The following is a 25,214-nucleotide window of genomic DNA, read 5'->3' as shown; positions in this document are numbered from 1 at the left end:
ATGATCCATTAGCAGCAATACAGCACACAAAACAACCTGCTTAATTTTGATTTTTCTTCCACCCTGCTTACAAAGGATGAAGATGAGGATGAGGTGAGAGCCTAGTATTTTGGATCTGCACAATGGCTTGCATGCTTTGCTCTTAATGTCTAATATGCTACTACTGAATACATTATGGAAATCACTGCTGATATTTATATGAATTTGTAATACCTGCTGTTTACAATCAGTAGTATCCTATATAATCCCTACTCATAGTTACTGTTTTAGATTTCTCTTGCTTTTTCCATATCATGTACCTGCATTATAGAAACTCTTTTAAGGGGAATTTACTAAGACAAGAGCAGTCAGAATCTGGAGCAACTGTGAATGGCAATCCAGGCAGTCAGCTTCTAACTTTCATTTTCAAAGCTTAAAACGGTATTAAGCCCAAAAACAAAAATGTATTATATTGCAATTTACCATTACTTAGATGTGGTGGCATTTGTTTTCCTTTTATAGATATTTTTCTTTATTTCCACCTGGTGATCAGGTCAGATCAGGCATTTGTTTTCCTTTTATAGACATTTTTTCTTTATTTTCACCTGGTGATCAGGCCAGTAAGTCTTTTCTTTTTATAACTTCTTTTAACAGACCACACTGTCCAGCAAAGGTGGCAGTTAGGTGGTAGATACAAATCATTTAACACTGACAGGGGTGCTTACTTTGGTAATCTTTTATTCATTTATGTAAAAAAGCTTTAACTCAAAAGTAACATTTTTTTTTTTTTTTTTACTGTAACGGCTTAAAAAGTGTTATCTGGAGTTCAGCTTTAATTTGTTAAAGTCCATTTAAGTCTAGGTTCACACTGTTGCGTGTGGTTGCAGGTGTCGAACAGTATGTAAATCACACCTATTCCCACACCCACAAGCACCCCCAAAACACGCTGCTCTTTTGCAGACTTGCAATTAATGGCACCCCATGCTTCAGAAAACACAGCAGGTTTTTGCATGAAACCATGAAACCAAATGTGCATGAAACCACATGGTGCAAAAACACTGTGCAGTTTCTAATGCGGATGCGATTTTGAAAAGGTGCAAGGACCTTTTCCTCTCACATTTTCAACAGGAAAATGTAATAAGTTATTGACAAGTTCTTTTTTCTCTAATCCAGCACCTATGGATGAAAAAAAAAACAAGAAAACCCAACATGTTTCACCGCACCCGACGCAGCGTCATCAGGGGTGAAATAACAAAAAGTGTGTGTACACATGTTATTTTACCCCTGATGATGCTGAGTTTTCTGAGTTACGCATTTATTATTATTATGATATACTTACCTCCTCTTCTCGGGTCCTCCACCAGTGCTCCTGGCTCCTTCTCTTCTTGGTGTGCCACCACAGGAAGCCACGTCCTATTGCAACACACTCGTGGCTCGCCATTTTACCCCTGATGACGCTGCATGGGGTGCGATGAAACATGTTGGGTTTTCTTTCATTTTTTCTGAGTTACGCATTCATTAAGTTTGCACTTTTTTATTATGAGAGCTACCTTGACCTTATGACAAACGGCGATAGGGTGCTGCATTACAGAAGATATAACTTTTCAATACCTTATTATGAGGGGGGGGGTACTCTAGTCTGGTGGGATGCTGAGCCTTATTGGGCAGCTACTGACTTTATGCATGATTTTGAGGGCAGCCTAAGTAAAATATGGATGGTGGTCCTCCTTTACCCCTGGTTACATTAAGTGAGAATTTCTCATTAGGAAGTGGGCTTTTCTCCCATCCAGCATTTTACTAAGAGCCTGTCTATTATTGGATATATATAGAGGTTCATGGACAGGAGTGACACCTGTGTCCAGCATACTATGTTTTCTGGGGTTAAGTTGCATATCTATGAGTATAAAGCACATTTACATACACCTCTAATCTCTAAAGTAAAGTAAATTACACATACACTCTGAAAGGTGTGGACATGCAAAGGGGTATGCATGTCAAACACATTGTGCTTTAATAGCGTTATTGATGCCCTTGGTGCAGAGTTATAATCTAAACAATCTAAGTATGATGCCATATATTGTTTAACTAAATAGACTTTGTTGTAAGCTGTTCAGGCACATTGTCCTCTTCTTAACACAAAGAGACCATCATGCTTGGAAAGCTTATAACATAATTTATTTAGCCAATACATGGTATCACCCTAGAGCCAAACTTCTACTTTTGTCAGTAGCTGACATGGTCCAACATTTTGCTGCTACCTTATGTTTTAGAAATAGATTGCAGTTTAATCAATGAATGAAATTATTGAAACCAAAGGATTGGTCCTGATGAAAAATCCACTTGAATTTGATCAAATTGATCTCTTGATTGATTCAGTCTATAATCACTAATCATTACATGTATTGGCAGTAGCATGTAATGCTGTTCTAATACTGTTGATGTTAAAGAAGGGAGAAAAGCACAGTGAGACAGGACCACTTTATCCTCCCCTAATGGTTACTTAAGTTCCCAGAAAAAAATCCAGTAAAAAAAAAAAAAAAAAATCACTCCACTGGCATCTACCAGGTATAAGCAGAGATTGAATTTCTTCTTTTAAAGTGGAACTGAACCTCAAAAAGTAGAAATTTGTTACAGTATGTTATAGAAAACATCTAGAATAGTTGATTGTGCCTAAGCATTTTTTTTTTAAATAACAAACATGATATACTTACCTCCTCTTCTCGGGTCCTCCACCAGTGCTCCTGGCTCCTTCTCTTCTTGGTGTGCCACCACAGGAAGCCACGTCCTATTGCCACACACTCGCGGCTCACCACTGCTTCCCTGTTCCCCCGTCACAGGATTGCTCCCTCATCACAGGATTTGACTGACAGCAGCAAGAACCAATGGCTCCTGCTGACTCAGCAAAGCCTGTGAGAGCAGGGAGAGCTTCTACAGGTGGGCACAGTGCTGGATTGAGTGAGGACATAGGTAAGTATGAGAGAGATTGAGTGTCAGCGTCACCTGTGGTAGCAAGTGACAGGGAGCGCACCACAGAGGTTGTGAACCCAACGGCTGACTGCTGAGGGTCGAATGTTAAGAGAAGCAGCTACACAGGGCCGCAACCGCGGTCCTGGACAGGGAGCTAAAGCATAAGATTCCTCAGGGCGGGGAGTCTAGGAGCCAGCAGGTTTTCCCCAGAGGATAGACTTGGCTGCAGCTGACTCCAGGTCGCGGCCCCCAGGGTTTCCCAGCTCACGCTCACGGCTGGCTCTGGTGGATGGAGAGGAAGCAGCAGTACAGGGCCACAAGGGATAGTCAGGAGAACAAGCCAAAGGTCGTGGCAGGGGTAATCAGAAGGACAAGCCGAAGGTCAGGGCAACAAACAGACAAGGATGGTCAGGTGAACAAGCCAAAGTCGGTACACAGAGATCAGAGGTAGAGCAAATGGCAAGAACCACACAGGGAAGCCTTCACACAATTGTTGCTTGGACAAAGATAGCTTAAAGTGCGCAGGTTAATATAGTGTTTCCAATTAGAGGCTAGGGTGGAGCCATGCTGAGAGAAGATTACTTAAACACACAGGTGTGAGAGCACGGTCCCTAAAGCTGACACATAGAGGTAAGCAGACAGGCAGGGCATGAAACATTACTGCAGATTCGTGACATTGAGGTGGCAACACTGTTACCTAAACATTTTTTACCTTAATGCAGTGAATGCATTAATGTAAAAAAAATAGTTTAGGCTTTAGAACTTGGAATTTCTTCTGTGCCTGGAGCCTCTTAGCTTTATACAGTATCTGTGGTGTAAGTTTATCCAAGGCACTGCTTCCTCTAACTGCTAGTTTTGTAGGATTTGTGAGATTTGGTGATGCCACAACTGTGCTGCTCACTGTTCTCCTTGCTGAGGAGGAAGCTGTATATTAGGAACTGCAGTGCAAGGATCTCCCTTTCACTGCATCAGGAGGGCTGTTCTGACACAAGCAAGCAAAGCCCAGCTTCTCTACCAAGATGACCACGTGCATTCAGAGACACAGCATGGAGCAAGGTATGGTAAGTCAGTAACAGGGAAAGATCAGCTGCAGGAAGCCTATATGTAATACAAGTGATTAATCCTTTGCCCTCTGCTTTCCTTTTTGGGCACAGCTTCATCAGGTCCTCTATATTTTGGCCACCGCCACTTTCTTTGGGTGAAACTTTGGGGGAAAATTGAATTTATTAGGTTGTACAATTTAATGACTGCTGTAACCATACTAGACATTAAACCTCATATAAACGACCTGGGACCCTTCTAAGGGCACCTGATTCTCTAGAATGAAGATAAGTTTATGTAAACCTAATATAAATAAACCATATCCTTCTAAAGTTGCACATCTCCAAACCATGTCCAGCTTTGCTATTGTTTGACATACTTAGAGTCTCAGGCCTGGAAGCAGAAAATGATTATATATTTTTCCTACCCAGGATGCTGGAGAAATGGTCCGATCATTTGTTGGTGGTCTAGAACTGATTGTAAATTTGTTGAAATCGGAAAATAAGAATGTTCTAGCAAGCGTCTGTGCGGCTATCACCAATATAGCCAAAGATGAGGAAAATTTGGCTGTTATAACAGATCATGGCGTAGTCCCCTTGTTGTCCGCACTGGCAAATACGGTAAGTCTTTGCAGGATACTGAATGTATTTCATGTAAGGCTCTAGACCTTTCTATAAAGCAAAATGAGTAAACACTAGAGGTTATTAAAAATTGGCATAAATGTCATTTTTTTTATATCACTGTCCCATTTTGTACTTGCATGCTGTTTTATATTCAGATGATTTTATTTTATCTACAGATGTAAAGGTGCATGAAAATAAGACTTGTCAAATAATAATACTTAAATATGGACAAATCAACCTGGCAGATTATTAGAGCACTTAGTTGTGGGTGTGCTCTGAGGTTTGTCGGATTGAATCTGAATCAGCGACAGCTTTCTTGCCCTGTTAGGTGGCTTATCCTTTATTAATTTCATTTTAGCACCTGTTCAGTATGGGATGTAGGCTTGGAGGGTTTCTAATATGCAGACCAGCCAATCTCCTAAACAAGAGACACAGAATAATTTGCCCTGATTTGAGAGTAAGCAGAAGCCATGCTGTGTTTGTACCCACCCTCAGCATTGACAACAGTGACATGCTGAAGAAGAGGAGGAATACCCTTCTATAGTTTCTAACTTTTTCTGCTCAAAAATATTTGTTCAAGTTTTCAAGTTGCCTATACAAGGAAGGACAATGAAACACATAGGGGTTGAGTTACTAAAACCGGAGAGTGCAAAATCTGGTGCAGCTCTACATAGAAGCCAATCAGCTTCCAGGATTTTTTGTCAAAGCTTAACCACTTTACCACCTGAGGATTTTGCTGTCTTACGTCTGGGCCACTTTTTGCGATTCGGCACTGTTCGACTTTAACGGACAATTGCGCGGTCGTGCGACGCTGTACCCAAACAAAATTTATGTCCTTTTTTTCCCACAAACAGAGCTTTCTTTTGGTGGTATTTGATCACCTGTGCGATTTTTACTTTTTGCGCTATAAACAAAAAGAGCATTTATTTTGAAAAAATAACAATATTTTTAACATTTTTTTTATATGAAATTCCCCCCCAAAAAAATGTAAAAATCAAATTTTTTTTAAATTTTTGGCCAATTTGTTTTCTGCTACCTATGTTTGGTAAAAAAAAATCACAATAAGTGTATTTTGATTGGTTTGCGCAAAAGTTATTGCGTTTACTAACTAAGGGAAAGATTTCTGTCATTTTTGGTGTTTTTTTTTTTTTAATGAGTAATGGCGGCGATCTGCGATTTTTTTGGCGGGACTGCGACATTGTGGCTGACAGATCGGACCCTTGACTGACATTTTTGACACTTTTGGGGGTACCAGTGACATTACTGCAGTAATCAGTGCTATAAATATACACTGTTACTGTAAAAATGACACTGACAGGGAAGGGGCTAATTTTATTGGAGAGGGAGGGGTTAATGTATGCCTGATGCTTACTGACGTGTGTGGGGGGAGGTGACTGAGTGACACAAGGACAGATCGGATGTTCAGCTATGCTGAACACTGCGATCTGTCACTCCCTGTCACTTAGGAGATCCGCCCGCTCTGTTTACACAGGCGGGCGGATCTCCAAACTAGATTCCCCGACGATCGGGGAAGAGCAGCGGCGGTCGCCGCTCCTCCCCTGGCGCGACTCCCTCTGTGACTGAAAACAGCGGGAGTGCCGCCTACAGGGGGAGGAGTCTAGCGACGTTGAACTACGTCGCTAGACAATAACGAGCCACATTGCTGCAGTAGCAGCAACATGAGCAGACGTTAAGTGGTTAATTAAACAAGCTGAAGTTAGAAGCTGATTGGCTACCATGCAGAGCTGCACCATATTTTGCACTCTCCAGTTTTAGTAAACCAACTCCATAGTTCAATGTTTCGACCGCACTCAATAGGCTAAATAGTTCCTAACTATTATGATTCTGCCACACGTTTGTGACTTTAACATTTTTCTTAGGTTGTACTGGGGTTATGAGTTACAGTGTGTATGCAAATAATGCATAATAGTGTCTTCATCATGACATGATGAAATGAATATACAGGTAAACCAAAAAGAAAACCCTATTTATATTTAAGTGCATGTGGCTCATACGTTAAGTGTACAAAGTGTCAATATTGCTGAGCAATAGGCACCAAAATGTGCCTATACATACTTTTCCTTTTCAGTGCACCCTTATGCCTGGTACACACGGTGAGATTATTGGACAATTTTTTTTTTTTGCATGCTAGCCTTATATCGAAAATGAAGAGTTTACTAAAGTTACAAAAATTCTCGTATGACAGAACTAATATTCGGAAGTAATGTAACTTGTAGTGTATTTATATTGTGTTTTCGAGCAAAAACTGTACTGATCAAACAAAAATGGTACAATCTGGTGCTTGTCTCATCGGATAATTTAGCATGAATTGTCATGATCAGCTCTCGAAAGCTGCGTACCAAGATCAGATTATCGTACAATTGCTTTGAAAGCGGTATTTTTTGTACCATTTTCTGATTGTGTGTATGGGCCATAACAATGCCCAAGTATGATTTCCCTGTGTAAAAAACACCCCTTATATTAAAGAACCCAGCATCAGAGCAGAAGTCAAGGCTAATCATGGACAGCTCTTTAGACACCCATCTCCCCCTAGGAATGGCAAAAATGATTTGGAAACTTTTAAAAGTACTTTCATACACCTTTTTTTCCAGCAATATCGATCGCCTGTACAGCAGTATTAATAGTACAATATTTTAATGTGACAAGTCCACCTCAATATAAAATGAAGGCATAACATTTTACTGCACTGTATCAAGTTCTAGGTCTAGGTGGTTATGTAATATCATAAGTTAATATGTGAGTCTATAATTGAAAAAGAATCTGCTTGTAATAGTGCGGCCACAAGCTTCAAACTGCGTCTCTAGCTCCTATCACTCCCATGACACCTGGCTGCTAAAGATTGTTTAACAAGTCAGCCTCTCCATCCCTGCATGGACGGACAGCAAGCTGCAAACCGCTATAAAACCTGAGATAACATTTCACTCCTCGGAGTTTGATGGCACCCCAGTCCCGATAAACGTTTTCTTTCCTGGTTATGGAACGCCAATAACATAAATACCTTCCTTACCACAGTCTGTAAACTGCTCCATGTTTTTTAAGCATTATCTCAAACATCAAGGGACCTCTTAAGCAAAATATAAGTTTAAAAGGAAAAAATGTGAAAGTGTCTCAAAGGTTTTCAAGCTATGCAAGGTTTTAAAAATAGACTCTTTTGCCTTTTACAGACGAATGATAAGCTAAGACGCCATTTGGCTGAAGCCATTTCACGCTGCTGCGCATGGGGAAATAACCGGGTGGCTTTTGGAGAAGCCAATGCCGTAGCCCCGCTAGTACGATACTTGAAATCCAGCGATCCTTCTGTTCACCGTGCCACGGCTCAAGCCTTATACCAGCTTTCTGAGGATGCCAACAACTGTATAACAATGCATGAGAATGGAGCAGTAAAAGTAAGTGATTAACCTGGGAATGTTAACGCAGGGCGGTATGTAAAAAGAGTATTCATCCAGAACAGCCAATCAGAAATTATCTTTCATTGGTGTAACTGGGCTGGATGCTAACAGCTCATATAAAGTTGGTCCAGAAATGTAATAAAGGGGAAATCTTGCAATATGGATGCTTGTTCTGGAGACCCTGGTGACAACCAGGGATTCTCTCACTATGACATTTTTTTTGGGTATGAAACGGGAAGTGAAGGGAAATCTCCCCAATGGGACACAGATGCCAAAAATAAGACTGGCATGGGTTATACCCATCCCTTACTCTAACCAAAATTAATATAAAAGTTTTGCCTTTAGCTCTACTTTAAATGCTTTTTTTTTTGCATTTCTTCAGTTGCTTCTTGGTTTCTGGCCTAGGCCAAAATTATCTTCATGAGGTTTTTTTTTCATTCATTTGGAGGAGAGGAGGAGTTGTCTCAGCTTAGCACACCCTCCTGCATGCCTGAACTAGGGGCAGATGGATTTCAGGAAGTAAATGGGCTACTGATAGAAATGCTAGGCAATTCCCCTGTCAGAACACAATAGCTCAGTGGGGAGATCTCTGTACTAATATCGCATAGTTAGTACAGAAACTCCTCCTTAGCTTCTCAGTTTTTTTTCGTTCAGCCTTCTGGGTTGAATGAAAGAGAACATAGTGTGACCCAGGTTTTAGGTTGATTACTACATTAGTTCATATACAGTGGGAAAACCAGCGGGAAAGTTTTCACTCTGCTAGGTGACTACTGGCTGAGTTATTTATTTTTTTTTTTTTTTAGAAGTGACAGGATTGCTTTTAAATGATTGCTTATACCAGTTGTGTCTTTAGTTCCCACATGATTGAACTTGTTGAAAGTTGCCATGTTTTATGGCCAGCTTTTGAGTAAGCTGACTTAGGCTCCATTCACACTTGTGTGACTTATCATGCGACTTTGGAAATCAAATTTGCATGACAAGTCGCACTGCATGTTTTCCAATGAGTGCTGTTCATATCTATACAACTTAAAAGTAGTTCATGCACTACATTGGTCCAACTTTCCGACTTGAGGGCCAACGACTACAGTGTTAACCCTCAAAAGTCACATGAAAGTCACACCTGAATGTTTTAAATGCGTCAGTTGTGCAACAGTTGTCAATTATCATTGGTCAAAGCCAAAGTTGCATCCAAGTTTCACCCATCTAAAGTTGCATCCAAGTTGCATCCCTCCATAGTTTGTAGACTTGACTTTGGAGTCAAGTATGAATGGAGCCTTACGAAACACAACACTCCCTCTGGGGCTGATATCTTTTCAAAAAAATTAGTAGAGAGGTGGAGTGACTTCAAGAGATCTTCATAGTGGCTAATCTACAAATTTGTACATTTAAAGTATAACCAATTTTACTAAAGAGCGTAAGAACTAAAAAAATATATTTTTTAAAAGTAAATGTTAGGTTATGTTAGTAAGAGAAACTTTTATCTTTAAAGCTGACCTTTCACTTTAGGCAAGGTACACATTTTCAACCCCTTCCTTAAATGCTGCATCGCATAAAAATGCAAAAAGTAACCCATAGAGGGAAAAATAAATAATATATTCACCTTTTCCTGACTTCTGTAATTCAGGGGGGATGTCATCCTCCTGCTGACAAGATCCCTGGGGATTCTGTGTACTCTAAATCTCATGAGAAGAGGCTACAGCACAGTTTAGGACTGAATTCTTGTAAGATTTAGGCTACTCAAAATTCTGTGAGATTTTGAGAAGAAACGATAAGTATTTTATCAAAATTTTTCTTAACTGTGGGCACACGGCTCTGACAGCTTTTGCCTTCACAGCTGACTGTAGAGACCAAGTTATATAAACGGAGTTGCACAGCCTTAGAGTCAACATCGTCTTTACAATAATGGTAAACCAATGTGATGAAACATATATAAACATATCTGTTCAAATACAAAAATGTGAGAAGACTAATTAGTGTTAAGCACCAACCGTCCTGCACAATGAAAAGTGAAACTAAATTTATCCAAATGATCCAAAATAAATGGAAAACAAAAGGAATGGGAGCCGCAGCGTAAACGTGAAAACACGCAAGGAATGAATAAAATTATATAATGGTATATAATAGCCGTGCTCTCCAATAAATTAAAATTGACATAAATAAATAAATAAATAAACCCTTAATTGTGTTAAACATATAGCAATAAAATTGATGATGGTAAATGATTAAAAAACCAGTGCATGAATAATCAAATTAACTCTAAGTGCCACCATAAGACTCTATACAAATAAGTGAACAATTGTTAGACCACAATAAGTGGGTTCTAACAAATCAGATAAAAAATATTTAAGTAAAAAATATACAGTGATACACCAATACAGTATTAAATTAGTGCAAAAATTGCAAAATAACTGTGCAAATTATCTGTGCAAATTATAGTCCCAACAGCAATGTTTAACGGGCCACAAAGCAGTCCAATAAGCACCATCCAAAGATTGGAATATCAGAGGGATCCTGATCTGGACTTCTTATGATATAGACACCTCCACCATACACACAGACCACCCGGTGATTCAAACCTCTTACCAGAGATGGTAGACCCTCAAGTTAAAGGGGGTCAGTAAGAGCCTTTGTAGGACAGGGTTAAGGTGGATATCCACTGAGTGCTTCCAGCCAGGGATTAACCGTCCTCCTTAGAATCTTTGTATCAGGATGCTAGACTCATATGCATCACACAAACAGAGAAAGACTCCACGGTGAAGTATGTCAAGTTAAAGCAGTTTATTAAAAGAGTAACGCTTACAGTGTAGTATAATCAGATAGACGATAGTGACAAACAGCCGAAGTCTCGGGGAACGCCGCTTCCACGTTCCGGCACTTGCATTCCACCCGGAGCTCGTAAATGACGTAGCACGTAACGTAATGTCTGAGCAATCTTGCCAAGAAGCGGTCACTGCACACCGCCGATCATAGGCAGCGTGTGCTGCACAGACACATTTAATTTTATTCAAATACAAAAATGTAAATTAAAAATTATATATATGGTGAATATGAAGTGATATAGTCCACAATCAAAGAATATGTATAGGCCAAATACCGTATATATATTAGGTAATAAATCCCCAATCATGATAGACAGAAATAGTCCACTTCCTTAGTATGAATGTATCCAAGTGTAGTAATATAAAACCATATGGTGTACTTCCAATAAACACTTCTGTGCTCACAGAACTCTCACCTTAATGAATGAATAATCAAACTCCTTTAAATCAAAACTCCATAGGTGGTAAGATGATCCTAAAATCACAGCGATCTCCTAATCCTCCCCAATCAACTTTTCAATCCTGGGGTGCCAGCCGATAATGTACACATCAACATGTTAGGACAAAGCAGAATTGCCTCCAATAGTGTTAGTGTAGTGTTAAAATGGCAACAATTGTATTAAAATAACTCTTACATCAATCATATGTTACAATTGTATTTGTGTATACCCAGCATCTGTTGATCTATCGCATCATTTCTAGTCCGGGATGCCTTACACGTTACGTCACGTCACTTCACCAGGGGAGGATTCGGGGTGGGCACCTTAAATAAGCTCTCTGAGAAACGAAGTTCTCGTTAACAAAGTCCGTCACACATATGTCGTATGATACATACAAAAGTCATATGTATTTTATTAATTAGTACTGTTTAGTCATTTATACGGTACATATGAGTTCTGCAGCTTCTTATTTATATTAAACATTACCTCTGATTACACAATGGAGTTCCTACTACTCTCCTGAAGGCCCATACGTACACTGTATATTTAATGGAGGGTCCTTCAGGCTTATTAGGATGAAAATAAAAGGCATCAATGATATTCAGTTACCTATAGCAGCAAATCAGCTTTCAGTTTCAGCCAGATCAATAAAAGAATTCTGGTTGGTTGCACCTTTCCATATTGAATAAGTGTCTCCACTTTACTGTACTAAAAGGGTTTAAATACCAGCGCTATGGAGTTTCAGTACTTTATTGGACTAAAATAGTGGTGTAAGCTGCCCCCAACCTACCACTGAGGTAGTAGATTAGAAAAAAGTGCAAGTGATGTTGGGACCGGCGCTACCACTTAAATATTATATCTGTGCAATTCCATAAACTGTATAATTCATACAAAAAGTGCATATAGTGCTTATAGTGCAACGATAAAACCAAAGTGCTGCGTGCTAGTAAACCTTCAATACATTAGCATGGGCTGTGCTCAGTGTACCATATCATAAATCACATATGTATATGCAAAGTGCTGAGTGCTGTTGATACCAATAACCACGTATGTGTGATTGCGTGCTATAACAAAGTAAGGCGCCAGTGGATGCCCCACGGATTGCACCGTTGCTTACCGCACTCTTAGAAAGGTGGCTCAGCAATACTTGGTCACTAGAACAGCCTGTTCTAGTGACCAAGGAGTGCTGAGCCACCTTTCTAAGAGTGCGGTAAGCAACGGTGCAATCCGTGGGGCATCCACTGGCGCCTTACTTTGTTATAGCACACAATCACACACGTGGTTATTGGTATCAACAGCACTCAGCACTTTGCATATACATATGTGATTTATGATATGGTACACTGAGCACAGCCCATGCTAATGTATTGAAGGTTTACTAGCACGCAGCACTTTGGTTTTATCGTTGCACTATAAGCACAATATGCACTTTTTGTATGAATTATACAGTTTATGGAATTGCACAGATATAATATTTAAGTGGTAGCGCCGGTCCCAACATCACTTGCACTTTTTTCTTTTACTGTACTATGACCCATTCATTTTTCCTTTCAAAGACTCCTTTGTAACTATAATTCAGTGTTCCCAAATTTTCTGAACTTGCATATATTATTTACTCACTCTTTTTGATGTTAATATTTGTTGTTATTGGAATAAGAATGTAATTGGAAAAAGAACGGCTTGATTTTACAACATAAAAGGCCCATTTAATGAATGCTACCCCCTAATTCAGTGTACACCATTCTACAGATGGTGAAGAAGAAGCAGTGGGAAGACTAGCCACAAAACCGAGAATTACAAAGAATTTTTGTCTTGTCTTCCAAGCTACGCACTAATTACAGCCAATTACTAAATAGCTGCAATTTATTTTTATTATTTCTAGAACTGGTGACGTCCTTACTGCACAGTGGCAAAACGAGTATAAATTAAGGTGACGTCTGTCACTTGATATTAATTAGCCGCTCTTTATACAGCCAAAAACAAGCTTACTAGTTAATCCATCATCTGCCGAAAAAACACCTCAGTCCAAGTTTTCTGTACCAGACTCAGCAACTACATCAATCATATCACACAGGAGAAAAGTTCACAGAGACAAGAGGCCACATAAAACTCCCTCTCTCTTCTCAAACTTTGTTTATCTTAGGAAGGGGCTACTGTACTATGAAAACTCCTAAGAGTAATTTAAACTGTGTTTAACTGGGTGTCAGGTGTGAACATTTTCTTAAAGTCTAAAGGAAATGGCACATGTGTGAGCTTACAAAAAAATTAGGAATAAAAATAGAAAAAAATATGAAAGAATGTGTTGCTAGTGGCAACCAAATAGATTAAAGCTTATCTAAACCCAAGAACAAAAACGTTGTGTCTCTCTGGTCCATGAGAGACACACATTTTGGAGGTATTTGGATGATACTCCCGCCTACATGAGGATTTAGACACTGGCAAACAAAAAACATTAACCAGCCTGAACCCCCTCCCCCCCCCCCACATCACAGTTTTCTCCCCCCCCCCCCACCCCCTCATATCCCAGTTTTCTTTCACACCACAGGCCTTCCCCATTACATCACCGTCCTATTTACAATTTGGCCCTCCTCTCTTACATCACATTCTTCCCCTCCAATCAAAGCCTCCCCTTACAGTTCTAACTTACACAGCAGGGTAGAGGGTGGGAGTCTCAGCAGGTCTGAAAGGAGGGTGGGAGTTGGCAAACCTTTCATGTTAACCAGTAAGTGATTGGTTACCAGGACTGCCATGCGTCCTGGTAACCAATCATAGAAATATAGAAGAGTGATGACAGAAAAAAAGACTAAGCGGTCCATTAAGTCTAGCCCATTTTTTATGTTTATACATTTTTTGTTTTACTTTTTTGTCTGAATATAGATCCATGGTATGTTTGAATATATTTACTGCTGACTGACTCACTACCTCTGCATGTTTTCTTCAAAAATTGGGCAGCTATCACCCACTGTCTTGTTTATGGAGCATTATGAGCTTGTGCCAGCAGACCCATGCCAGGTGCCCATTTCAGCTGCAAACCTTGAGCTTCCAAATGCCCTAAACCAGCTGACTCCTCTTTCCAGAGTGGGTGGATGTCTGTTGATTTTTATGAACATTTGGTTAGACAACATCTCAGATGTCTGAGAATGGGAGGTGCTTTCCAGGGGCTATAAGCTGGAGTTCGGCTCTTTGCCCCCTCCCTGCTTCCTGTCTTCCAACTTGCCTGTGTTCCCGCACATCTAGCAAATCTCTATGCAGGCCTTTCAGAACTTCTGAATCAAGGGGTAATCCCCCCAGTTCCCTCCGTGAAAAAGTTTCAGGAGTTCTACTTGAACTTTTCACAGTTTCCACGCTAAAAGGGGACATCCACCCCATTTTGAAACTCAAGGGCCTATGTGTCTTCATTCAGGCTCAAATATTCTTCATAGAATCCTCCATGGAGACCTTCTGGTCTCTCAGGACATAAAAAAGATGCATACTTGCATTTCCAATTTTTCCAGTGCATTATCACTTTCTATGATTTGCCGTGGGTCTACAGCAGTTCTGGTTGATGGCCCTACCATTTGGTCTGTCCTCTGTGCCTTGAGTGTTCACCAAGGTGCTGGTCCCTATGCCTACCTTATTATGCTCCTAGGGCATCCCTGTTGTGGTATATCTGGAGGACCTCTTGTTGAGGGAGAAGTCAGCACAGGATCTGGCTGACAATGCAGTGCAGACATTTCAAGGTTTGGTCACTTTCTGGACCTTCAGAAGTAAGCATTAGAGCCAAATTACTGCTTGGCATATCTGAGTCTTATCCTAGATAAAGCTCAAGCCAGAGTTTCTCTTCCTCAAAGAGAAACGTTTAATTCTCCTCTTCCAGATGTGGACTCTTCAGTTCAGGAGTTACCTATTTGCTTCTGCATCAGAGGCCTGGAGCTGACCAGTTCCACCCCAGACCCTTACAGCTCAATCTCCTGTTATTGCTAAACAAATCGTTTCAGCCTCTACACCAGGGGTGGGGAACCGATGTCCCGGGGGCTGTATGCGGCCCTCAAAGTCATCTGGTCCGGCCCCCCGTGCAGCTGAGTCTGTGTCCCTCAGCTGATCTTTTAGAATGGAGCCAATGCTTCCTGTATAGTTCCAGCTCCATTGTGACAGTCTGAGTGAGTCACAGGCAGAGTGATATCAAATGCACTCCACCTGTGACCAATAAAGGAAACATCGCCTCTTCCTCCAGCACGGCACCGCTGCTAGCCAGCATTTCCCGCCAGCAGCACACACAGCAGTACCAGCCAGAGCCAGCAGTACCAGCCAGAGCCAGCAGTACTCACAGCAGTACCAGCCAGAACCAGCAGAACCAGCCAGAGACAGCAGTACCAGCCAGAGCCAGCAGTACTCACAGCAGTACCAGCCAGAACCAGCCAGAGACAGCAGTACCAGCCAGAACCAGCAGTACCAGCAAGAGAAAGCAGTACCAGCCAGAGACAGCAGTACCAGCCAGAGACAGCAGTACCAGCCAGAGTCAGCAGTACCCACAACAGTACCAGCCAGCAGTCCCTACAGCACAGTACCAGCCAGCAGTACCCACAGCAGTACCAGCCAGCAGTACCAGCCTGAGCCAGCAGTACCAGCCAGCAGTACTAACCAGTAGTACCAGCCTGAGCCAGCAGTACCAGCCAGCAGTACCATCCAGCAGTACCCACAGCACAGTACCAGCCAGCAGTACCCAAGGCAGTACCAGCCTGAATCAGCAATACCCACAGCAGTACCAGCCTGAGCCAGCAGTACCAGCCAGCAGTACCCACAGCACAGTACAAGCCAGCAGTACCAGCCTGAGCCAGCAGTACCCACAGCAGTACCAGCCAGCTGTACCCACCAGCAGTACCAGCCAGCTATGCCCACCAGCATTACCTGCCAGCAGTTCATTTCAAAACTTACCACCATAAAGTCGACTGTGCTCCAGACTGACCAACGCAAACCTGGAAAACCAGTTGCGAGTAGCAACATCATCAATACCAGCTAACATCACACACCTCACCAAAGAGAAACAGTTGCAGCCATCACATTAGGGGTGAGTTAATTAAATGTTTGACCAAATATAACAGGCACATTTTTAAGTTGATAAGTTTGTACGGCTCCCGAATGATTTTATAAATACCCAAATGGCCCTTGGCAGAAAAAAGGTTCCCCACCCATGCTCTACACACACTGGTTTGTCTCACATTAAGGACTAGGTTATCTCTAGCCTAAGGGCATAGAAATACAGTTCTTGAATTGGGGAAATCCTTCCCACAGGTCTTTGTGAAGATTATCACAATGGATGCCAGCCTAATGAGGCCGGGAGGAGTCCTGGACAACTTGTCAGTGCAGGGGACTTGGTCATCGAAAGAACTTCACCTTCCAGCCTTGTCTGGCATTTACAGGTGTGGACAATTGGCAGACAGACTTCCTCAGCTGGCAGCACCTAGATCCAGAGTAATGGGCCCTAAACCCAGAGGTGTTCAAGGACCTGTGTCACAGTTGTGGGATGCCAGATGTGGGCCTCCTGACCTCCAGGTTCAGCAACATACTGGACAGAACAAAATTACAACATCAAACATGTGACTATATATGTAACTAAAAATTTATAGTGCTGAAAAGGAGTGATAAAGTAAATGAGCACAAACATGTGATCACCCATACAACAATAGGAAAATGTGTGAAACCAAACAAACAAATGAAAGTTCAAGTGCTAAAAATGCATCCGCTCTCCGTGCGGATACTTCATTTCCTCTCTTAGGTATTCTTTCTCCTCAATTAACTGACCCCCATCACAGAGGTCAGACTGCATGTATCTTTACATCAATACCCAGGTAAACAGGTTCCACATACAGCACCCCCAACAGCTGCAGAATGTGCAGTCCGAAGCTTGAGTCAGCAGGTAAAATGACCGTGCTTGAACACTCTCCTCAATCAGGCTCCAGGAAGATGAAGTAAAGAATATAGTGCCCTCTGCTAGGTTTATTATCAAAAAACAGCCAGAAATACACTTACATTCCACGTAAACATGAACACTGGAATGGAAATGGAGCCGCTAGGCACACTTCCCTGAATAACATGTACGGCATGCACCACCAGCCAGCTGATACATTACTCCAGCTCAGAGACACGATATCTGCTATGAGATAATAAGGCTCCACCCAACGCTTTCCCATGACATCAATAATGATGAATGAATATTCAACACAATGTTTTAGTATATCACATTAATATTCATATATTTTGAAATGGTCCAATCACTTTGTATCTGCTGCTCACTTTTTGCTTTGTGCACACATTTACTTTTACACATCAACATACTGAACAGGTTTATCTCCATGTACAGAGATCCTCTGGTGGAAGCAATGGATGTGCTGGTGGCTCTGTGAGATCAGTACAGCCTGATCTATGCCTTTCTTCCTCCTTACTCCTTCCTCGGCTGTGCTTTAAGATTGGGTTGTAGGGCATTCCTGTGCTTTGCATTGGTACCAGTAGGCTTTTAGCAGAAGCTCCATGGTCTGTCCCAGATCATCAAGATATTCTATCCCAAGTACCTATTTGCCTTCCTGATTTACAGTTGTTTTTTTTTTATTATGGCTGTTGAAGCCCAGGTTTTGACGGAAGGAACCTCTTGGAATCAGTGATTCCCCTGATGGTAAAAGCCAGGAAGTCCACTTCATGCAAACCCTACTATCAGACATAGAAGGCATACTTTACTTGGTGATCCTGCCAGTTTTACAGTTCTTGTTCTAGAGTGACAACATTCACTGTACTGTGTCTAGGGAAGAGCAGCATTTTTACCCTTGGACAGTACTACAGAATACCCCTTCTCCTATTCTCCATTACATAGGGCGAGGTGTTCTTTAGTCCTCAGAAGGGGCTGGGAACTATGCTAACTGATAACAGTGCAGCAATGCTGATTAAACGAAAAAAACTAGCCCAGGACATGTTTCTGGGATTAATAAACTAAGCATATATGAGAAATACCTGCAATGTTATTACCACCTTCTTTCAGAAATTGCTAGTTTCCATGCTATCATGCTAGTCTTCTTTCTACTTTGTAAGCTAACTAGCCTAGAACCTTTATGAAGATTGGAGTTTGAGGGGGCACCATCAAAATGATGCATGACAAGAACAATGCATACATTTTTCCTTTCATGTATTATCTGTCAGCTTCCAGCTTATACACTGCTCAAAAAATTAAAGGCAGACTTTTTAAACAGAGTATAGCATCAAGTCAATTAAACTACTGGGATATTGATCTGGTCAGTTAAGTAGTCGAGGTCGTTGTTAATCAGTTTCAGCTGCTTTGGTGTTAATGAAATTAACAACAATTGCACTAGATGGGCAATGATGAGATGACCTTGAAAACAGAAATGGTTTTACAGGTGGAGGCCACTGACATTTTTTTTCCCTACTCATCTTTTCTGACTGTTTTTTTCTAGTTTTGCATTTAGCTAGGGTCAGTGTCACTACTGGTAGCATAAGGCAATACCTTGACCCTATAGAGGTTGCAGAGGCAGTCCAACTCCACCAGGATGGCACATCAATACCTGCCATTGCCAGAAGGTTTGCTGTGTCCCTCAGCACAGTCTTAAGAGCATGGAGGTGGTTCCAGGAGACAGACAGTTATTATAGGAGAGCTGGACAGGGCCATACAAGGTCCTCAACCCATCAGCAGGACTGGTATTTGCTCCATTGTGCAAGGAGGAACGGGATGAGCACTGCCAGAGCCCTACCAAATGACCTCCAGCAGACCATTGATGTGAATGTCTAAACAATCAGAAACAGACTTCATGAGGAATGCCTGAGGACCCGACGTCCTCTAGTGGGCCCTGTGCTCACTGCCTGACAACGTGGAGCTCAATTGGCATTTGCTATTAAACACCAGAATTGGCAGGTCCGCCACTGGCGCCTTCTGCTCTTCACAAATAAGGGAAAGTTCACCCTGAGCACATGTGACAGATGTGAAAGAGTCTGGAGAAGCCATGGAGAGCGTTATGCTGCCTGTAACATCATTCAGCATGACCGGTTTGGTGGTGGGTCAGTGATGGTCTGGGGAGGCATATTCATTGAGGGTTGCTTAGACCTCTACAGGTTAAACAATGGCACCCTGACTGCCATTAGGTATCGGGATAAAATCCTTGGACTTTTTGTCAGACCCTACACTGGTGCAGTCCCTCCTGGTACACGACAATGCCCGGCCTCATGTGGCGAGAGTATGCAGCCAGTTTCTGGATAATGAGGGAATTGATACCATTGAATGGGCCCCACGCTCGCCTGACCCAACTCCAGTAGAACACCTCTGAGACATCATGTTTCGGTCCATCCAATGCCACCAGGTTGCACTTCAATCTGTTCAGGAGCTCATTGATGCCCTGGTCCAGATATGGGAGGAAATACTGCAGAAGGCCATCCTTTGTCTCATCAGGAGCATGCCCCGACTTTGTCAGGCATGTATATAAACACTTGGGGGCTATACAAACTACTGAGTACAATTTTGAGTTGCTGCAATGAAATTTCAGCAAAATGGTCTAGCCTGCTGCATCATTTTTTCACTTTGATTTTCGGGGTATCTTGGAATTCAGCCCTCTGTAGGTTGATAATTTACATTTCCATTAAACAATGTGGCATCCTTTCATTCCTAACAGTCCATATCAGATAGATACCCAGCATAAAATGTTTCCCCAATAAGATCTTATGCGTTTTCAAAATGTCCCTTTAATTTTTTTGAGCAATATATAACAGGCATGCTCTATTACATCCTAATATTGAGGTATGCAGCAATACTGGCTTCCACCCCCCCCCCCCCAAAGATCTTTTCCAAATAGGGCTTCCAAATGGTCAGTTGAATGGCAGGGCTGCGATTATGTCACTCCCATGCATACTCACAGGAGTCACTTCATTGCGGCACAGAGCGGTGTTGGAAATCTACTCTAAACTCTTCATGCACAGCTCAGTGTACATTACCACTGACAGGCAGGGAGATGCATTTATGACAAAAGAGACTACTAGGGTCCCTTCTCTTCTAAAAGCTCTACCTGTCAGCAATTTTGTCTAATGAGAGTTTATTTCTGCTTTAATATTACTGCACAGACCAGCAGGCATTAGTTTGTCTTTGCTATCCAGTGCACTGTATAATCTAATAATAAGGGTGTGGCTATTACTTATCTATACTGGCATAGAGCACTGGAGTGAAAGAGCAGAGAGAGAATCTACAGTCATTTTCAGTCATTTTAAAACAAAAATCAGTTTAAAAAATAATAACATATGGCAGGGCATCACTATAAAGGGAAAAAAGGTGACTTCAGTTGGGCTTTAAGATAAACATTATAGTCCCTAAAAAATCAAATAGCCTCCCTTTAATAGGTTGTAGCATACTACACAATCTGCTCTGAGTATTTATACTCATAGTCACCATAGAACACACAATTGCCTCTCTGGTAATTACTTTTAAACACTGTACCTGTACAGTAGCTGTAAGACAACGGCACACAAAAAACTGAGTGGTTGTGAGCGTGGCCACTAAACCAGCCGCGGTTGTTGTTAAAGACTAAGCTGGATTGATCAGTGCCCATATACAACAGAAACCTGCTTGTTATACAAAGCTGCCAAGTGGGAAAATGTGTTTTCATGCACTTTTTTCTGTTCAGGTCAAGGTTTGCAATCTTTGTAAGTTAGACTTCTGACTGGAGTTAATTTTTCAAAAACTAGAGTAAGACTATAAAATTACTTGGCATTTGGAATACACAACAAGTGCTGCATTATAGTCTGCCTAATCCCATCTGGGGAAAACGTCAGCAAGGGGGGACTAGCTTATCTTTGCTTCACTCTGTGCATGTTGTAAGACATCTATTTTCGCATCGGTTGGATACCCTACTGACTGGTTGGCAAGAGGGCTTCTCTAGGCAGCTGTCTGGCATCCCTCTTACATTATAAACAGGAGCTTTTACTGTTAAGGCGGTGAAAGAGAACTACTCAACAATGACTGCCGCTTGAAACCATTCCACAGGCAAACAAGCCATCTTAAATAAGAAGGCTAAGCACTTTTTATTGAGGGCAGTTATTCTACTTCTTAAAATGAGCGTATTGCTTTTTCATAGTTTTTAGATATACAGTACATAAGAAAAAATCAGATGACTGTTATTAATACTTCAAATGTACAGTATTTTAATGCCTTAAGAATTCTGTCTGTATGAATAGTTTGTAATTAAGTACATGGGGGCAGCCCTATTTGCTTGTTATGTAGGTGGGTTCCATTCCCTGATTTCTAGTGCTACATGATGATTGTGTTATACTTTTCTTTCTTGCAATGCAAGTCAGTTGGTGGGGAGATTTTTACTTTTTTCTATTTTAGTAATATAAATGATATTACTGTGATGGACCAGAATACTAAAAACTGGGGGCAATCACAGAGAGAGCGGAAAGAGCTTGGGGTAGGAGATAATTTTTTGCTGTACTGTTTCTGTGTATTAAGCTTCCCTAACCTGCAGGTTAGACAATCCTGATCCCTGTACTCTGTGTTTTACAAACCCCCTGACCCCGGAACTCTGAGCATTATGCTTTCCTGACCTCTGTACTTTGTAAGTTACACACATCTTACCCCTGCACTTTGTGAGTTACATACTCCTTCACTCCGTGTGTTATACACCTCTAATCCCTGTACTCTGTGCACTACTCTGCTCATCCCTATCCTTTGTGCAGTAAACACTCTAAACCCCTGCACCTTGTGTGTTAAACTCTTCTGACCTCTACACTGTGCATAACACACCCTTAATTTGGCTGACCCCCCCCCCCCCCCCCAAGCAAAAAATTCACTTTTTTGCCTTGACATACACTTTGTCTATTTATGTTTTCACACATGATTTAAACAGCTTTTACCCGGGATACAGACATTTTTTAACCCCTCACAAACCTGGGCAATTCATACTGAGCAAATGTTTTCAAAATGCAGAAACAGTTCCTTTCAGTGAAAGCAACAAAAAAAAAGTAATCAATAGGTTTAGAAATATAAACTGTCAATGTCACATTCTAATTTTGACTTTTTAGAAGTCAAGCTTAACCCTGCTTTCTCTGACCTGCCAAGTTTCCCTAATGTTCATTTTATGTGATGGGCACTCTTACTTTACAGTATGGAAGCTTGGGAAGTGTGAGTGGGTGCAGAAAAACATGACTTTTACAGTCAGGAAAAAGTCATAATTTGCATAACATCATCTGTATATGGCTCTAGATCATGTTGGTTTGAAATACATTTTTCACTGGTTACATTTGCTCATGCATATTCCCATCATATTTGTAGCACTACCCCCGAAGGAGCCGCTAGAAAGATTCCCAGGGGTTTTATTTCCCAACAGTTGCCCCACAACCAGGCACATGGTCACAGTCACTTTTTGGTTCAGTGAACAGTACAGGGGAATTTTCTTTTTTTTCGTTGGGTAACTTGGAGGGGTTAGCAAATTGAGTGGGATACTCCAAAACTATATACAAATAGGAGGACAGAGCTGTAGTATATGTAGCCTATAGTAAATGTTACGATCTTCCTCTGGTGCAAAGTCCAAGCAAAGTCTTTTCACTGGGAATTAAATAGACTAAGCTCTTGAGGACACTGAACACTATGTCCCCTTTACACACACAGCTGACTCTAACACATGAGGGATGGCCTCAGCTAAGGGTCTCTAGGATCTCTCTCTCCAGTGTATACTCACAAATGTCCTTGGAAAATTGGTTGCCTCCTTTCTCCCTGTGATACCAGACAGGATTCTCAAACAACAGTCCTTCAGTCATCTTTATGATGCTTTCAGCAAAGCAGGCCTCCAGTGTCAGGTCACCTGTGGCCAGGTGACAACTGCACCCTGTTGGAGGCAGGGGCGCAGCGCAAGGTAGTGAACCCAATAGCAGACTGCTGTGGATGGACCGGAACGTGAGCCCAAGATTCCCCAGGGCGCGGAGTCTAAGACCCAGCAGGTGTTCACCAGAGCCTCTAGTGGTGAGGATGGATTTGGCTGCAACTGGGCCCAGGTCGCAGCCCCTGGGCTCCCCCAGGTCACACTCCATAGGGAGAGAAGGAAAGCAGCCACTCAGGACACACAGAATGGTGAAGGGTAAGCCGAGGTCGGGGTAACAGGCAGACAAGGGTAACCAAGGGACAGGCCAAAGGTCAGGGTAACAGGAAAACAGGAATAGTCAGAGACAAGCCAAAGTCGGTACACAGAAAAGTAGATCAAGCACACGTCAAACAGGAAACAAACACTGTTGAACAGCAAAGCAGACCTGCAGTGCACTGGTTAATATAGACTTCCTGTGATGACCTGGGTAGGGCAGGAACAGGAAGGAGAGGTGATAAAAAGGAACCAGAAGTGCAGTCTGACCTCTAATACAGACATGAAGAGACAGGTAAGCTTGCCAAACTCTATTGCAAGTCCATGACATCCAGGTAGCCCACCTGTGGCCTCGACACCCTGTAGGTTGTGATCTCTTTCTAAGCAAAAAGACTCCCCTGCTCTCTGTCACAGAGTATTTATACAGGCTCCCAGCTACCATCTGGATGACCCTCCCTAGGGATGGGTTAGGGCTGTATGAATATTTAGCTGCTGATTGGACACTTCATTCCCACTAATTTCCAAAGCTTTCTGGAATATGCAAGGGTAAGCAGTCAATCCTGCAACTACTGGAACCTAGAACAGACCAAAACAATCAACACATGCACATGGGTTAGAGTGAGACAAAAACAATGAACAACAGCTTCACTGAGTACAGTGGGCCATAACTAAATTTACCTAATCCTAGATCCTATTCAGGAGGGTGCTACATATTGTAGATCTTAATTTCCCCAGTGCATGATTAGTTTACTTTAAAGCCCAGCTTCAGATTTTCTTAACTGTGAAGAGCCCCCAATCAACTTAATTTTTTTCTAGATTTTTGTACACACTCCTTTATTCCAAAGATCTTTAGTCCAGTTGTGTGACCTAATGCTCTGTCCTTTTCCTCCTTTCTTCCTCTGATGGTGAGTGTGTCCTGTATGCTGCAGAGACCGATGTCATGTAATGACTGCATTCTCTAGCAAGCTCAGGGTAGTAATAAACAGCGCATACTCAGACTGGTCTGAGGTAGTAAGCGGGGTGCCCCAGGGCTCAGTCCTGGGACCAACCTTGTTCAATTTATTCATAAACAGCATTGAGGAAGGGATCAGTAGTTCGTTATCAGTTTTTGCAGATGACACAAAATTGGCCAGGGCAATAACTGCACAGCATGAAGCAGATATCCTACAGAATGACCTGGACAAAATTACGGAGTGGGCAACGACATGGCAAATGAGGTTTAATGTGGAGAAGTGTAAGGTTTTGCACTTGGGGACCAAAAACATAAAAACACAATACACGTTAGGAGGGGAACCCTTGGGGGAATCAAAAATGGAGAAAGATCTGGGAGTCTTAGTTGATGATAGATTAGGCAACAGCATGCAATGCCAAGCGGCAGCTTCCAAAGCCAACAGAATATTAGCATGCATAAAGAAAGGGATGTATTCCAGAGATAAGACTATAATCCTTCCACTTTATAAAACTCTGGTCCGACCGCATCTGGAGTATTCTGTCCAGTTCTGGTCGCCAGTCCTCAGGAGGGATGTGTTGGAGCTGGAGAAAGTCCAGAGAAGGGCAACTAAACTGATTAGGGGGTTGGAGGACCTTACCTATGAAGAGCGGCTGCAATCGCTCGATTTATTTTCCCTGGAGAAAAGACGTCTGAGAGGGGACATGATAGCAATTTATAAATATCTTAATGGGGATCTCAGCTTAGAAGAAAAGCTGTTCATTCGAAGGAATTGCATGAGGACTCGAGGACATACAATGCGATTAGAGGAGAAGCGTTTTAACCTCAGGCAACGTGGGGGGTTCTTTACTGTTAGGGCTACAAGATTGTGGAATTGTCTACCACAAGAGGTGG

General features: G+C 41.9%; 1 protein-coding gene across 1 annotated transcript in view; it reads left to right on the top strand.

Moving 5' to 3' along the window:
* The window catches only part of ODAD2 (outer dynein arm docking complex subunit 2), a 215,893-nt gene that overhangs the window by 169,092 nt on the left and 21,587 nt on the right, over positions 1 to 25,214 (top strand). The window contains exons 18-19 of the mRNA XM_082259693.1: positions 4,419 to 4,607; positions 7,796 to 8,017. Coding sequence (XP_082115819.1) covers positions 4,419 to 4,607; positions 7,796 to 8,017 — 411 coding nt within the window. The remainder of the gene's footprint in view (positions 1 to 4,418; positions 4,608 to 7,795; positions 8,018 to 25,214) is intronic.

The sequence above is a fragment of the Pelophylax lessonae genome (genome assembly GCF_965119305.1).
Source record: "Pelophylax lessonae genome assembly, chromosome: 5".
NCBI lineage: Eukaryota > Metazoa > Chordata > Amphibia > Anura > Ranidae > Pelophylax > Pelophylax lessonae.
This window is presented reverse-complemented; position numbering and strand designations above follow the sequence as displayed.